General features: G+C 45.9%; 1 protein-coding gene across 2 annotated transcripts in view; it reads left to right on the top strand.

The window, feature by feature from the left end:
- Window positions 1-16,897, top strand: part of LIN9 (lin-9 DREAM MuvB core complex component) — a 478,167-nt gene that overhangs the window by 308,511 nt on the left and 152,759 nt on the right. For both annotated transcript variants that reach the window (XM_078647550.1, XM_078647551.1), the window contains exon 10: window positions 9,004-9,105. In XM_078647550.1, coding sequence (XP_078503676.1) covers window positions 9,004-9,105 — 102 coding nt within the window. The remainder of the gene's footprint in view (window positions 1-9,003; window positions 9,106-16,897) is intronic.

Raw genomic sequence — 16,897 nt, 5'->3', positions numbered from 1 at the left:
AGATTGCCGGATTCGTCGACTCCCCGAAAGCATTCGACGTCGAGAAAACGTACGACGCCAGAGCGTTCGACGTCGAGACATTCCTCTGTGATCATGGTTACGGAGTCAGCTTCTCGCCATTCTTCTTCAGTCTTCTGGCCCCTCAACAACATCTTCGAGGTCCAGAAGTCCTGTCCTCAGATCTCCTGTGCGTCAGCCAGATCCTTCGGCTGCGGAGGTCAGACTGTCTCCCAGATGGTATAAGTCATTGGACCATTGGCGAGATTCAGGCGCTACTAAACGTATGCATGAATACGTCAGTCCGCAGCACAGATCTCCTCTCCAGAGGCTGGTGGATGAAGTGGACAGGCGCAGTCCTCCCAGAAAATCTCCTGTGAAAAGACCAATCAGATCTCACTCTCCCAGAACGGAAGATCCGGTGAGATCCCGATCTCCCAGAAAAGATCCTGTCAGATCTCTTTCACCAAGGAGACAGGATCTCGCTCTCCTAGAAGGGAAGAGCACCCAAGAAGGTCACGTGAGAGGGGACACGGTAAACATCGCAGAACTCCGTCTACTTCCTCTACTTCTTCGACCAGGTCTTCCAATAGGGATTATTCTCCCACTTTGACGGATAGTCCTACTTCCAGATCTTCTCCAGTCGATGACATCGGCACTTATCTGGATGTCCTGCAAAGAGGAGCTCAGAAGCTGAGCATTGAAATGTCTGTCCCCCAGGTTACTACGACAGTCATTTTTGAAACTTTGCACAAAAAATCTATCTCTCGTCCACTGCTGCCTTTAGTCCCGGGGATTATGGAGCCGGTCAAGGACGTTTTCCTAACTCAGGCAGCCATCAGAGCGGTGCTAGCCCGCATACAGAAGAAATACAAACCGGCTTCTTCTGACCCAGTTTTTGTAAAATCTGACCCTCCAGCAGACTCTGGGATAGTGGCAGCGGCGAGGAAGACACATGCAGTTGCTGCTTCCTCTTCAGTACCTCCAGATAAGGACAGCAAATGGTCGCAAAGTTTGCAATTCAGCTGCCTCCACGCTGAAGGTCTCCAGTGCGGCCGCACTGCTGGGTAGATACGACAGAGCCTTATGGGACTCCATGGAAAGGTTCAAGTCCAAACTGCCAAAGGATGACCAGAAGGACTTCGAAGAAACTGTGACTGAAGGATGTTTGGTGGCGAACCAGTTGATAAGCACAGCAGCGGATGGTGCAGTGCTTGCGGCACATTCCTACTCACATGGGGTTTGTGCCAGAAGGTCGGCTTGGTTGCGCCTCACAGGGCTGAAGCCGGATGCTCCGCATCGCATCCTTAATCTTCCCTTTTCGGGTTCCTCTCTCTTCGGAGAACATGCTGACGAAGAGATGACCCGTATGAAGACTGAACTGGATACGGTGAAAGCGGTGGGTTTGGAGAAGGAGTTCAAACGCCGCTTCAAGACCAACAGGGGGAGAGGGGCTCAACAGAGGGTTCAAACCCCTCAGTGGTCCCAGAATAAGAACCAAGGAAAATCGGTTCCGAGGCAAATCCGACAGAGGTAGAGGAGGTCACCAGCAGTCCTCTACCACCACGAGAGGAGGAAAGGCTTGATCAGTGGCTTCCTCTGGCGCCGTTGCCCACTCCAGTGGGAGGAAGTGCTTCACAACACCTGACAGAGTGGGTCAGCATCACAAAAGATCAGTGGGTGCTGAATATACTGCGCAATGGATACAGTCTACGTTTCCGTGCGCTCCCGAAAAGCATTCCTCCAAAGACCTCTTGCCCTCACCAGCTGAGCTTGCTCCGCAGAGAAGTGGCAGTCCTCCTACAAAAAAGAGCTGTAGAGGAAGTTCCTCCCTCTCAAAGAGGAAAGGGAGTCTACTCAAGATACTTTCTTGTCCCCAAAAAGGATCAGGAGGACAAGTTCAGGCCTATACTAGATCTGCGTCTCCTCAACAAAGTCATCGTCCGAGAGAAGTTCCGCATGTTGGCTCTTCACCAAATATGCCCACATCTTCAAGCCGGAGATTGGATGTGTTCGGTGGATCTGCAAGATGCATACTTCCACATTCCGATTGCTCTGCATCATCGCAAATACTTGAGGTTTGTCGTAGGAAGCAAACACTACCAGTACAAGGTGCTAGACAATCTCTCTCCTGAGGCGGAAAGCCGGGAGCCGCATCCTGCACACACTTGCTTTTTAAAACTTTGAGTGTCACTATAACTTGTGTTCCTACCTTTTAAATCTGTGTGAAGCACTTGTCAAACTTGCTGAGGCGCACAGCGGATTTTAGCGCTGACGCGCTGCCCCACAGAACCGCCATTCCCGGCCACGAGACAGGCCACGCCCCTTTTTAGGCCACGCCCATAGAAACCTCCCATCCAATATAAATGTGTATACACCGGAAGCGCAGCGGGAGCGCCTAGGTCAAGCCCGTCTGCGCCCGTCCATGGGGCATGGCACTCCGTTCTGCCTACCACCTATTCTGCCCAAGCCCTTAGGGATCTTCAATATCCCGCATTCTCGGCTCCCCCTACCACCATCCGCCGTACAACTGCCCTCGGCATCTCACGCCATAACCAACTCTGCTTAGATGGACATCTACCATCAAGCATGCTTAGCAAGAGTTCCACTTCGATCAGGGTACTCTACCTAAATACCCGCTCGTTAGTGAAACACTCAGAGGACATCTTCGTTCTCCTCTCTAATTCCAACCCCGATCTGCTCCTGCTTAAGGAGACCTGGCTAACCTCCGAGGCTCTCCCTGATATCCTGGCTGCCCTCCCCCCTGATTACTACATTCTCCATACCGACCGCCTGACGACCGGCCCGGGGGAGGGGTGTCAGCCATTATATCAAAACGCCTTATCTCTGTGTCCTTTAATTCCCTTGCCTTACCGGGGGTTGAGAATTTACTTTTTAGTGTACAAACCAACTCTGGCGCCCTCACCTATCTCCTATTATACCGCCCTCCTCACTCTATGCCCTCCTTCCCTTCCATCCCCAGTGAACAACTCTCCGCGTTATTAACAACACACTCTGATTTCGCCATTTTCGGTGATCTAAATTACTGGTTTAACAACCCCAACGCTGGCCATCGAGCTCTTCGAGACTCTTGCGAATCTGAACCTCACTCAGCATGTCTCTCATCCTACCCATATTAAGGGCCATATTTTAGATCAGATATGGTCCTGTAATCTGGCCCTGTCCTCACCAGTCATCTTCCCTTGTATCTGGTCTGACCACCATCTGGTGGATACTACCATCACAGTCACCGGCCAGACTCTCACTCCCCTAATGGCCGGGGGACAGTCACGAAAATGGAATACCTATGATGCCCAGGGCTTTCTTTCCGCCCTCGCCGAATCCTGTCCCAACTTTCTCCCTTCCAGCAACATCGATCACCTAGAACAGGAAATAGGTTCCTGGCTGGAGGCGGCCAGCGACCAGTTTGCCCCCCTGGTCACTTTCCCCTGTACTAGGCATCGGTACTCTAACAGGTGGTTCTCTGATGATCTTAAGACTTTGAAATTAAAAACACGTCAGTCAGAACGCACTTGGAGGCGCGACTATTCTGACTTAGCCAGACAGGCCTACTTGGCCACACGTAATAACTACAAATCCGCTATCAGGTCAGCAAAAATGGAACACTTCTCCAACAGGATTGCTTCAGCCACTAATAAATCCAAGGAAGTGTTCAGAGTTCTAAACGAGCTAACCACTGATGAAAGATCACTCCCAGCTCAGACCCCTACCCAGGCTACCTGTGATACTTTGAACTCCTTTTTTTTGGAAAAAGTCATCAAAATTAAAAATTCTATCCCCCCCTTTGTCCAGCTCCCCTCTCTTGACCCTTCCATCAATAATACCTTGACCCTCACTACCTTTCCTGTCTTAGACACGACCTCCTTAGTGGAACTTGCTACCCGTGTGAAATCGGGCTCCCCTAATGATTGCTGCCCTCCTTCTGTTCTGCGCAGCACCTGCCTTAATTTGCCAGATAACATTCTACATTTACTCAATAGTTCGCTCACCAGTGGCAGTGTCCCTTCCTCCTTCAAGGAGGCTATCTTGGTGCCCCTTCTCAAGAAGCCGGGTGCCGACCCGGCCGAGCCATCAAACTATCGTCCCATCTCCCTCCTTCCCTATTTTTCTAAAATCTTGGAGGCTCATGCCACCCGCTGCCCATCAAACTTTGTTGAATCCTCCCAGTACCTCGAGCCTAACCAGGCGGGCTTCCGACCTGCCCACTCGACCGAGGCGGTCATCCTGGCAGTTCTCGACACACTCAGGAACAACGCCGACATCAGGAATCCCAAAGCCCTCGTCCTTTTGAATCTGTCCGCCGTGTTCGACACGGTGGACCACAACATCCTTCTCCACCGTGTCGAGCAGGCCGGCATCCGAGGCCTTGCTCTCGAATGGGTCAGATCCTTCCTTACGGGAAGAACACAGGCAGTTCGCCTGGGTCCTTTTACGGCCAAAAAATCTCCTACGTTCTGCGGAGTCCCCCAGGGCTCCTCTCTCTCCCCGCTTCTATTTAATTTGTATCTCCGGCCACTGATCCAATCCCTCCTCAAATGGGACATCACAACCTTTAATTATGCTGATGATTTGCAGCTCGTTTTTTCACTTAACTCCCCACTAGCTATCAATACATTCCATGCAGTAATGACTCACATACAACTCTGGATGGACCAGAACCAATTAAAACTGAACCCGGGAAAAACTGAGCTCCTTCTCCCCGGCCTCAGCCACACCCATTGGGGCCCTCAGTTCTGGCTGCTGGAGCTTGGCCCCTCCCCTACCCCGGCTAAAACAATAAAAAGTCTGGGTGTAATCATTGACGCCGAACTTTCCCTCAAAGCCCAAGTTGGAGCGGTAATTTCATCATGCATGTTCCAACTTCGGAGGATTCGGAAAGTCCGGCACCTTCTCCCCCCTGCGGCACTCACCCAATCTGTCACCTCACTGGTACTCTCCCGTCTTGATTTCTCCAACTCCATTTACCACGGTCTCCCACTTTATCTGCTAAACCGCCTCCAGGTCGTCCAAAATCAGGCAGCTCGCCTGATCCACGGACTACCTCGATGGCAATCCGCTAAACCTTTGCTTCACAGCCTCCATTGGCTCCCAATACATCAAAGGGTCGCCTTTAAGGTGGCATGTCTCACTTTCAAATGTCTTCACTGCCCCAGTCCAGGGTTTCTCAACTCCCTCATCCAACCCTACCGCCCCTCACGCAATCTCCGTTCCGCCCGCAATGACCTACTAATTACCCCAAAAAATTAAAACCAAGAAATTCGGCGGTCGCCGCTTCTCTCACTTAGCCCCCACTCTCTGGAATTCTCTTCCTCTGTCTATCAAAACTTCCCTCTCTCTTCTCTCATTCAGAAAACACTTAAAGACCCATCTCTTCCCATCCTTATATTAGGTTGCTTTGTATTCTGTTTTTTTCTTTTACTCTGTCTAGCAGCGCCAGGAAGCTTCGGCGTTTGTGCGCTTTATAAATAATCACTTAACATACCCTTCGGACTCAAGTCCGCACCACGAGTCTTCACCAAATGCATGGCAGTGGTGGCGGCTTTTCTTCACAAGAAGGGGCTTTTCATTTACCCATACCTGGACGACTGGCTCCTAAAGGGCCCGTCTCCGGTACAGGTGATGCAAGATCTGCAACTTTGTCTACACCAGTTGCACAGGCTCGGTCTCAATGTGAACCTGGAGAAGTCAGTCCAGCGGCCAACACAGTCCATCCACTACCTAGGCTCCGTTCTGGACACAAAATTGGGAAAAGCGTTTCCTTCGGAGGAGAGACTTTTTTCCATGAGGCAGTGTGGGATTCTATTAGTCTCGGCTTCCGACAGTCCGACAGGTAGCCTCCCTGCTGGGTTCCATGGCGTCCAGCATTTTTCTCATCCCGAATGCTAGGCTGAGAATGCGTCCTCTACAACAGGCTCTCGAAGACCAGTGGGACCAGGGGACAGGGCGGTGGGAAGATCGTATCACTCTTTCCCAGACAGCGAAGGATGCCATCAAATGGTGGACTCAGACGAGGAATGTGCTGGTAGGAGTACCTTTTCATCAGCCACTACCCACCCAGTCTATAGTGACAGATACCTCTCTTCAAGGCTGGGGAGCGCACATGGGTCCCCTCCAGATTCAGGGTCAGTGGTCTGCACAGGAGCAGACGTACCACATAAACATGCTGGAGCTCAGAGCGGTGTTTCTAGCTCTCAAAGCTTTTCTTCCAGCGATCGAGTCCCACTCGGTCTTAGTTCAGACAGACAATACAACCACCATGTTCTATCTGAACAAACAAGGAGGCACACGATCTCGCCCTCTCTCCCGGGAGGCTCAATCCATCTGGCACTGGCTTCTCTCTCGAAACCTTTCAGTGGTGGCGGTGCACCTTCCAGGCGAGTTAAACATCAAAGCAGACGCACTCAGCAAGCACTTTGAAGATCGGCCAGACTGGGTGCTAAACGACGAAGTGGTAGAAGAACTTTTTCGTTGTTGGGGTCGGCCAGCCATAGACTTGTTTGCGGACGAACAAAACGCAAAATGCCACGCCTTCGCGTCCAGATTCCACCGGCCAGGGACACAGGGGAACGCTCTCCTGATGGATTGGTCGGGAAGGTTTGCTTGCGCGTTTCCTCCCCTGCTTCTGATTCCGAAGGTGGTTTCCAAGCTCCTCAGGTCGGACATGGAGATGATCTTGATAGCTCCGGATTGGCCTCGTCAGTCAGGTGGTACCTGCTGCATCTGTCTGTGTGTCCACACAGACGACTGCCTTGCAAACCGAACCTTTTGAGCAAGATGAACGGGAGGATACTGCATCCCAACCTCTCATCACTGAACCTGACAGCATGGCATCTGAGGTCCTGCAATATGGACATTTGAATCTGACTCCCGACTGTATGCAGATTTTAAAGGAGGCTAAGAGGCCTTCCACAAGAGCGTCTTATGCGTTCAAGTGGAAAAGGTTCTACATATGGTGTAGGGATCATCACTTGGATCCAACTAAAGGGCAGGAGGAGGTAATCCTGCCATACCTCCTTTCCTTGGCAACTTATGGTTTGAAATATGCTTCTATAAGAGTGCATTTGTCAGCCATAGTAGCGTACAGGAAATCACCTGATCAGATCTCTTTCTTTCAGGTTCCGGTGGTTAAGGATTCCTCCAGGGGTTGAAAAAAGTTTATCCCCTTGTGCGAAATCCTTCTCCTCCTTGGGAGTTGAACCTTGTTTTATCCAGGTTAATGTCACCTCCTTTCGAGCCCATCCACAAGGCCTGTTTGCAACATCTCTCTTGGAAGGCGGCCTTTTTGGTGGCAATTACCTCTGCTCGCAGAGTTAGCGAGATACAAGCGCTCTGTGCGAAGGAACCATATACTGTTTTCCACCACAATAGAGTAGTCCTAAGGGCTCATCCATCTTTCTTGCCTAAAGTGGTTTCTGATTTTCATATAAATCAGTCCATTTCTCTCCCTTAGTTTTTTCCAAATCCTACGACCCCAGCCGAGCGGTCACTGCACTCCTTGGATCTTAAGAGAGTGCTCAAGTTCTATTTGGAAAAGACTAAAGGGATCAGGAAAACTGATCAACTGTTTGTGAACTATGGTTCAATGAGGACGGGTTTTCCAGCGGCCAAGAGGTCCATCTCCAGATGGATTGTCTCTTGCATTAAATTGGCCTATCAGCTTGCAGGCAAGCCTTTATTGGTGTCACCCAAGACGCATTCCACTAGAGGGAAAGCAGCTACAGTAGCTTTCTTACATGACATTCCAATGTCAGAAATATGCAAAGCTGCAACCTGGAAATCAGTTCATAAGTTTACGAGACATTACTGTCTCGAATCTGATTCCAGGGCTGATACTCAAGTAGGGCAAGCCTCCTTGAGAAATCTGTATGGGTAGCCTATAGGCTGCTCAGGCTTGTTGATGAGATTACTGTCTTGTCATTCCTTTGCCCGCAGGGATGAGGAGAGGCTCGCTATTCTATTCTAATGCTTATGACTATTGATGAGGATCCCCTGGAAGAGAAGGATTAGTTACTTACCCGTAATCCTAGTTCTCTTCCAGGGGTATCCTCATCAAAGTCATAAGCAACCCTCCCGCCTCCCCGGGCAAAGGATATTCTTTAATAAGGAGATATTGTTAACCTATTTTGTTACTGGGTTTGTTTGTCTCCGAAAAGAACAACTGACCTAACTGTCACCCCTGAGGCATGATTGGATACAGGGGGTCATGGGTGCCGTAAAAGGCACGGTGTCAGTGTTTTGGTATTCAGCTACAGGTTAGCTTTTCAGTCTTTTTAGACTGTGTGTTTGCAATGCAGCCTGGGAGCTTTCTATGCTTTCAGGGTGTTGTAAGAATTTCTACTGCTGCCTAAGCATTAAAACAGTTCTAAAACAATCTTTTGTGTTGTTTCTCATGTTTCTAATGCATATTATTCATGTATGGTGGAAATTCTTCACAGCATATTCCAGCTCTGATGTGTTTTGGCTGCTATTGCATGTTTTATATATATATATATATATATATATATATATATATATATATATATATATATATATATATATGTGTGTATATATATATATATATAAGTATATATATGTGGAGCACATATAATATAGTGTTTTCGGGGTCCCGCGCATGGGCGGGAATATTCTAATGCTTATGACTTTGATGAGGATACCCCTGGAAGAAAACTAGGATTACAGGTAAGTAACTAATCCTTACCTCCCTTGTACTAGCTGAGGCTGCAGGATACTTTTTTTTTTCCCCTGAGGAAATCTTTAACTTTTGCCTGTGTGGTGCCTCCTCGTGTGAGAAATTTTCAGTGTTAATGGTTATGCTGAACATGTTCTTTTACTGAACTTTAAGAAAACCTTTTCACTATACAAATGTTAAAATTACTGATATTTACAATGCTTGCTTTTATTGTGCGCTTATAGAGAATCTAGAGTTATTGCTAGAGCTGAACACAGGAAAAAAAGTTGTATAAGTCTTGCTTTCTTCTTGTGTAGGACAGTGACCCTTTATTAGGGCAGTCTCCATGGAAACATCCATCTACTACTTCAGACAGTGAAACGATAGGTGGTTTTCCAGTAGAGTTTCTTATCCAGGTGGTGAGTGTTAATAAGTTGCATTAAATAAACAGTCATTGTAAAGTGTATTCTTGCTCTTACAGTTTATTTGTGTTTTTTGGGCTTCTTTTTGTTTTCCAAAATACGGATTGTGTTTTTCAGTGTCACGAAGGCACCATGCAGTGTAGACTATCCAACTGCCCATTGTTTCTCCATGCTGCTGGAAATAAGCTCAAGTGACGTGCTTTATGTAGGAAGAGAGTGCTTTACAGCTTCTTGAGTTTTTTTTTATTTAACATTTTTGTTTCTATGAAAAACAGTAGTGTTCACAGATTATTTATGGTTTAACTGATTGAATTTGATTTATGCGATTATAATTTAAATGTGTTATTCCATGTATACATGGTTATTCATGGTATAGATTATTCAAGGATGACCATAGTTAAATCTTTTCCCGACCACAAGTATAGCAAGGGTAATACTTGTCTGCTGTGTTCTGTGTAGAAACAACGATGATATTGCAGACGGCAGTCCAGTATCAAGTAATCTCAATGAGAGAAACCTTTCAAATCACATGGATATTTTACCAATGTGAAATTGCCTTCTCTTAGATCTGTACAATCTTTGATCTAGACACCAGCAGGTGCAGATGGCAGAGATGAAAGTAGACTTCAAGAAACCCACAACTCGATAAATGAAATAGATAGAGATTCACATTAACCAGGCTCCAAAATGGATGAGAATAACCAGATACCTCCTTATAAACAACTCGGGCAGCATAAAACAAGACATGAGTGCCTATCACAGACAGCGCATCCCCACAGATGTAAAGAACAAAACTAAAATCAGTGAAAACAGACCCGAAGAGAGAAAATAGTTTGCCCTGATCCTTTGTTCTACAAATGAAGCACTACTAATACAGGCCACATCAGGAGAGATTATTTTTACATTACAGTTAAAAGAAAACATTCCATGAACCTGCAAAGATAGATTTAGAGTCGTAACTTTAAATAATTACATTATGGAAGGCTATATTTTACTATGGAAAACAACAACCTAAAATTGCCCCCCTTTTGAGACAAAATATAAAGAATAACTTACCGGAGAAAACTTCCTTGATATTATTTTCGGGAAAGCTAGGCCTAAAAAAATTAAGTGTTAAAATGAAGTGTTATCAAATCTGCAGGTCTAGTGACTTCAATAATCTGCTTGACCTAACTGTAATGCTCTTGACCCGTAAACTGGTCTCAAATTGTGTGATTCTGTTCAAATATTTAATTTCCCTGAGCTGCCATTTTCTTTATTATCACATATGAGAGCACCTTTGAATATAGGGGCTCAGCATGTCTGTTGTACAAAAAAACGCTTTTATTTGATTTAGTAGACTAAACTTTTGCTCCATGAATAATCCGAATCCATCCCACATATAGGGGACATGTGACCCCTGACTTGCCTCTTAGTTCACTAATAGCATTGTCATCAAGGCAGGGGCAAGATTGTTTCTCAGTTAATGTTTAAAAATTCACTTTTAATGGATATATAACCAAATCATATGGTAGCGCAGTCATTGACTGTCAGCACATTTTCCATTGAAATGACCACAACGTTTCTTACAAGCATGCCATTTTACTGATGAAAATATATAGCATACAATATTTTGAATTAGATTTCTGCACATATTTATCATTTGCAGATCGCCAAGTAAAGTGTTCTGATTTGTTTTGATGCCATTAAAATCTTTGTTTCCATCACATCTTTACAACAAAAATACTACCACCCTACGTATTCCTGTCTAAGTGTGTTCTTCAATACAAAAGCTATTTTCATATATATCTTGTGTGGAGTTTCTTTTGTGGGGGGGCCCGGGAGGTTGTCGCTGGGGGTGCGTGCGCAAATGCTTTACACATGACCTCCGAGATAGGCCTGGCTGCTCGCGCCACGTTACCTAGAGGGCGGGTAGGGGTTGTCTTGGTGGGTGACCCCCTGGCCCTGACGGGGGAGTGGTGGTCTCTGACTGACTCTGGCGCAAGCTCTGGTCGGCCGGGGATCCCATTTCCTACATTCCTACTCTATCCCCAACTCTGTTCAACCTAGTCATGGAACCCCTCACCACCTTGCTACAAGCATCCAATGTACACTTTCACATGTACGCAGATGACACCCAACTTTATCTCAAATTACAGTCCCCCAAAGACATCTTGCTCCTGAACTCAACGATCAGATGCACCCAATCCTGGCTTGCCGATAATCATCTCAAACTCAATGCCCTGAAAACAGAGTTCCTTCTGATCTCACCTCCAGCGAAGGTCTCCACCACTCAAATTTGGCTTAAACACCTAACCGCACTCAATGTCCAACCCACCATCGTGGACTCAGCAAAATCTCTAGGCATAACACTCGACACCAATCTGAACATGCAGCAACATATCAGCAAGGCAACAAAGGGAGCAAACTTCCAGATAAATACTCTGAGGAAACTTAAACCCTACCTCCCAGACAAAGACTTCCAAACCGCAGTACAAGCACTAGTCATCCCTCGAATTGAATACGGCAGCATCGCCCTCTGTGGACTCCCCCTAACTACAACCGCACCCCTAAGAGCTTCTCTAAACGCTGCAGCGAGACTCATCACTGGGTCAAAAAAACACTCCCATATTACCCCTGACTTGAAATCCCTGAACTGGCTGCCTTTTGAAGCTAGAATACATCTGAAAATCGCCTGCATGACACACAAGGCGTTACATCTAAACTCACCCGGATACCTCGCTCAGAAACTGACAATCTCTGGAGGAGCTAGAAACACTAGAAGCACAAACAATCTTCTGTTGAAACCTCGAAGATTCCGGAAGGAAAAAACATATAAGCGCTCCTTCTCAGGAATGGCGCCTAGGATCTGGAACTCTCTCCCGCCCGAGACCAGGCTTATCTCTTCCACCACACTCTTTAAAAATGAAGTAAAAGCTATCCTCATGGCTAAATACACCTGAACTACTATTTCGAACACTGTTAGTACTCTGCACCGATCTATACTACTTGTTTGACCCATTTGTTTATTTGTATTAACTGTCTTATTACTCACATGTTTGGCTTTGTAGCCACCTATTTGTACTATTTTGTACACATGTTTGGCTTTGTAGCCACCTATTTGTACTATTTGACCTATTGATTTATCTGTCTGACTATGCTCCCTCATGTACTTCTCTTTGTAAAGCGCTCTGATATCTGCAAGGATCTTGTCCGCGCTATATAAAACTTTCAAAATAAAATAAATAAAAATGATTTTCTATTTGCTGATATGTTTTGATATATCTGTACTGTTCATCTACAAGCTATTTAAATATTGTGTTAAAAAAACAACTAACCCCTCCTACAGCCTTTCATGTCACAACAGTTGTCACAGTTCACTTTACAAAATCCTCTCACTTCGCAGTCATAGAAGGATGAAAGAATAGAACACTTGTTCTCTTGTAGCTTAGCTCTGGTGCCAGATTGGGCCAGTAGGCCCTAAAAATAGATTCCTTGATAGAAGCTGACTAGCTATAGCGGGTGGACAAGTAGGTTGTTGAGGCCTGGAACATGACGGTATGCTTCAACTTCAGGATCCAGATTGGATGCCTAGAATTGGAGGTACCACATTTTTCTTCTGTTTGCTTTGTGCAAAATTGTGAGCAAAATATAAAGGCATTCTCCATGAGCTCACAGACACACTTCTGGCAGTAGAAGAATTTTCATTGGAAAACGGTAAACCCACATTTCTGAAAAAAACAGGATAGTCTACCATACAGGTCCACATGGTAGAACCACAGCAGAAGCAAATACATATGGCTTCAGATGAGCGGCATATAAAATGGTAACTAGAATTGTTCCTACTAAAAGAATGCAATCCTCAGACGGAGGAGCTAAAATAAGCATTCATGGGTGTCACAAGCATTGTAAAGAAAGATGCCCGGCCAATGTTAGGTACTACACAACCATTTGGAGGAAAGTACAAGACCAGAGAAGACCAGTTTACACTTTAACTTCAAAACACTCCAATTATAAATAAGAAAGCTGTCTTACCAAAACACAGTGAAACTGGAAATCTGGGCCATATGCTAAATCACCTCAAAAAAATCCACGCAGTCATCCGAAAAGAAGACCCACCAAGACACAGAAGAAGGTTACAAGGTCTGAGCAGTCTCCTTTCAACAATTTCTTAGATTAAAAGAGGCATACACAAGAAAGAGGGGATTTTTTGCAGAGCTCTTCCAGTCACAAGGACTGACCATAGAGTTCCATCTTTCTTGCAATCCACCAATTCTAGCATTTTGAAACCCTTCTTAGAAAGACCTGGAATGTGTTGTCCGCACATGTGATATCCCAGAATGACAGCCATACGATGACCTTGAGAGGTGGTTGGGACCTACAATCAACACTGGTCTCTGGTCTCCGTCCATGACTTGTCAGTTTCTACTGCTTTGTATGCTTTTCCTCCTGCTTCTGACCCCCCCCCCCCCCCATATTGACCCCATATGCCTATTTTCTCCTCTCTACTATGGTTCAGTTCTATTCTCCTTAACTCTGTACACTTTTCAGGAGCAGGCTAGATGGCCTTGCTTACAGTTCTTATCATGACTGTGGTGCCACCCCATTTTACCTCTTGGTTCATCGTTTGCCTTCTGGCTACATTTCCATTTATGTTGGAGGTCCTGGCACACTACATGGTTTCACTGTTGGCAGAGGGAGAGGTTGCAGGGCTGCTGTGTCTGTCCCATCTTTTGTGGGCATGGTGAGTGGGAGAGAGGCAGCCTTTCTGCCACTGACTGAACTCTCTGTTCTGCTTGGCCAGGTGGCCATGTTGTGAATGACAAGTTGGCAGAACAGCTGACAGCCTGGGATCTAAAACTGGCTGTCGTCCAGGAGTTGCACGCCATGTGTTGCCTAGGATTTCATGCCCTTTTAGCTTTGCCTCTTCTTCCTCTTCACCATGCTGCACAGGATCTTAATTATTTTCTGTTATTAAAGAGGGACTGCTCTGCTGAAGTGGCGCTGGTCCTCTTTGCACTTCCTCCTTTGATTTTTCTGGATCTTCTGTACCTCACCAGGTGGCTTTGGGAGTCTCTATTCCTTGTGCCCTTGTTGCTGTGTGTTAATGTGGTTTTTTGATGACGTGCTGTTCTTATGCTTGTTTGCCTGCCCCTGTCGAATCCCATTCTGCCTACTGTTTTTATAGGGTGTCAAGCAGCTGCTTTGCTAGAGATATCAGTAAATTCATACGGCATAGGTATTCTTCACACAGGAAACTACTTAAATGAAAATTCGCATTAAGTGAGTGGACAGAAATTTAAAACTGAATTTGAAACCGAACCGTCCTTGCCAGTGGTTTGTATAGAGTCAACATGCTTATTCTTCCTACTAGAGTTTCCTTCCCTGGCCACCATGCTCTTCACATTTGCAATTTTTGCATGAGCCATTTGATGTTTTACTTGTATCTTCTCCTTCCACTGCACCTCCTTCTCTACAAAGTTTCATTGTTGTCTGTATCTCCATTCCAATCTGTTGTAACCCTGTGTGCAACTTTTTGCTCTAAGTTCTACTAGACTTCCTGTTCCTTCTTTTGCACTGGACAATCACATACTTTTGCTCCCTCTTTCCCTGGCTGTGTCTGGCTTGTATTCCTCTTGTTGTCCCTTGCTTTTTTTACCTGTTGCTTTTACCCTTTCTTCACAGCTACTTTTTACTTCTTAGTCTTTTTTTAAAAGATCGTTTTATTAATTTTTTTTCTTTTTCATTGCATTCATGCCTACTTACAATACTTTTGAACATCTCCCCTCTGGTGCAAGATTGATTAATGGAAATCATACCTATGCCGTAGAGCATCTAATGCAACAAGAGAAAGCATAAATTACGCAAATCAGTTCTGAACAGCTTTGAAATTCGAGGAGTGGCAATGAAAGTAATAAGTGAAGGAAAAAATTGTAAATGAAAAGAAAAAATATATAACAATTGTTATAAACATAAGGGACATTAGACAATGAAGTTGTATCGTGCTTTATCCATATGCAAAAAAACGATGGATTTAGGCCCAGATCCTTGTACTGGGATGAATGTATGACATTGTTCTACATTCTGTCCATCAACTGTGTTTTTTGCAATTTTCACCCGAGTGGGCTGGGTATGCTGAGACGTGAGTCCCAGCCTCTATACACCACTTGAGTCAAGCTATCCAGGCTGATGAAGGCTGATAGCCAGAAACCGGTCCTTGGATGCTTGATTCCGGTCTGGGAAAGACATGGCTTGGTAGTTCGGACTGGACTGTTCCCGTGAGGCACAGGGTCAGAGCTGATTTGCATATAGCCAGTGTCTAACCCAGGGTGGTGTGGAGTGCAAAAAAAGATGGATTTAGGCCCAGATCCTTGTACTGGGATGAATGTATGACATTGTTCTACATTCTGTCCAACTGTGTTTTTTGCAATTATCCATATCAGGACATCAAAGTGGTAGGGAGGATGGATCTGCGCAGGAATCCACAAAGGAGTGCTGCAGTTGCGTTGGTGGTGATTGCAATTGCTCACTTTTGGTATGCCTATGCAGTGCAAGGTTCAATAAAGGTTTTGCTTTTACACCTTAGTCTTTTCAAGAACTCTTTCTTAACAGAAAAATCTACATTATTCCAGTATGCAAGGGAAGGGGGTCACCTACAAGACAACAGGGTTCAAACCACACAGGACTTGTTGCATACAGGTGCCCATGGCAGACTCTCATAGGTATGCCGATGGCCCCTGGGGTCAGAGTACAACTCAAGGGCCTGCAACGACTGCCACCAGATGCACCAGAAAGCCATACATTGCAAGATTCCACACCAGAACCGGTCAAAGTAGAAAATAAGGTCCCTTTCCCTTGACAGATCTTGTCGCAGTTGAAGTCTTCGGGTAAGTTCAAAATTAAGCACAAGAAATTTAAGTGGGAATCGGCCCTTCCCACTACTCTTGAACTCCAGAAAAGGCATCACTGTAACACTTGATCTTGCTCCCACTTTCCATCGAAATCTGTTCCGAGCATTGTCTTGATACACCCTGAATTTCCGGTCTGTCAGTGATGATGCAGCAGGTGGAGACTTTTAGGGAGGCATTGCCATGCATTTTCAGTACTTTGTCGGTTCCCTCTATCGTGACTTTGGGCCCCAAGGGCCCACAGAGGCCTCCAGTCGCAATTCCAACAGTGGGTTCGCTTTTGACGCAGTTTGTTTTCCTTGAACCTGCTTCGGGTTCAGCACTGGCTCTATTGCCGACTTTGGTTCCATGGAAACCCGTTACACTAGTTCCCTTTGATCGACGCAGGACGTGGGCTCCCAACCCATTGTGTTCTCTGACTCCCAAGTAGAATTCACTCAAACCTCGAGTGAGGCCATGCGATGATCCTATTGGAGCCCAGCCAGCCGGCAGCCCTTTGGATTCTGATAACTTGCCATGCAGCAGAGCTCAGATTTTATACAATGTTTATTACACTGATTTGGAAAATTGTTTTGTCTCCCAGTGTTAGACTAGTTGTTTTGAGGAACTACAAGATGCCAGAAGCCTGGATAGTTCCCTAGATACTGGCCTCATTTTCCCTCTGAGCCCTACCACTGAAGAAAGTGCCTCCTTTGCTGTTTTGTGGCGAGCGAGAGAAGTAGTGGTCGTACATTTTCCTTCTATGTAGGTGAAGACTAATGTTCTCACAGAGGTACTCCAACCTGGTCAAACACCCACCGAACCTCTATAGCCCTTTCACAAAACCCTCACAGATGCCCACTTTGACGAAACCATGTTTGAGACTACCATCAATAGGCAGGTTGCTCGGCGCCATGAACCAG

Source organism: Lissotriton helveticus, chromosome 6, assembly GCF_964261635.1.
Source record: "Lissotriton helveticus chromosome 6, aLisHel1.1, whole genome shotgun sequence".
Taxonomy (NCBI): Eukaryota; Metazoa; Chordata; class Amphibia; order Caudata; family Salamandridae; genus Lissotriton; species Lissotriton helveticus.
The sequence above is the reverse complement of the archived record's forward strand: the minus strand, read 5'-3'. Positions and strand labels throughout refer to the sequence as shown.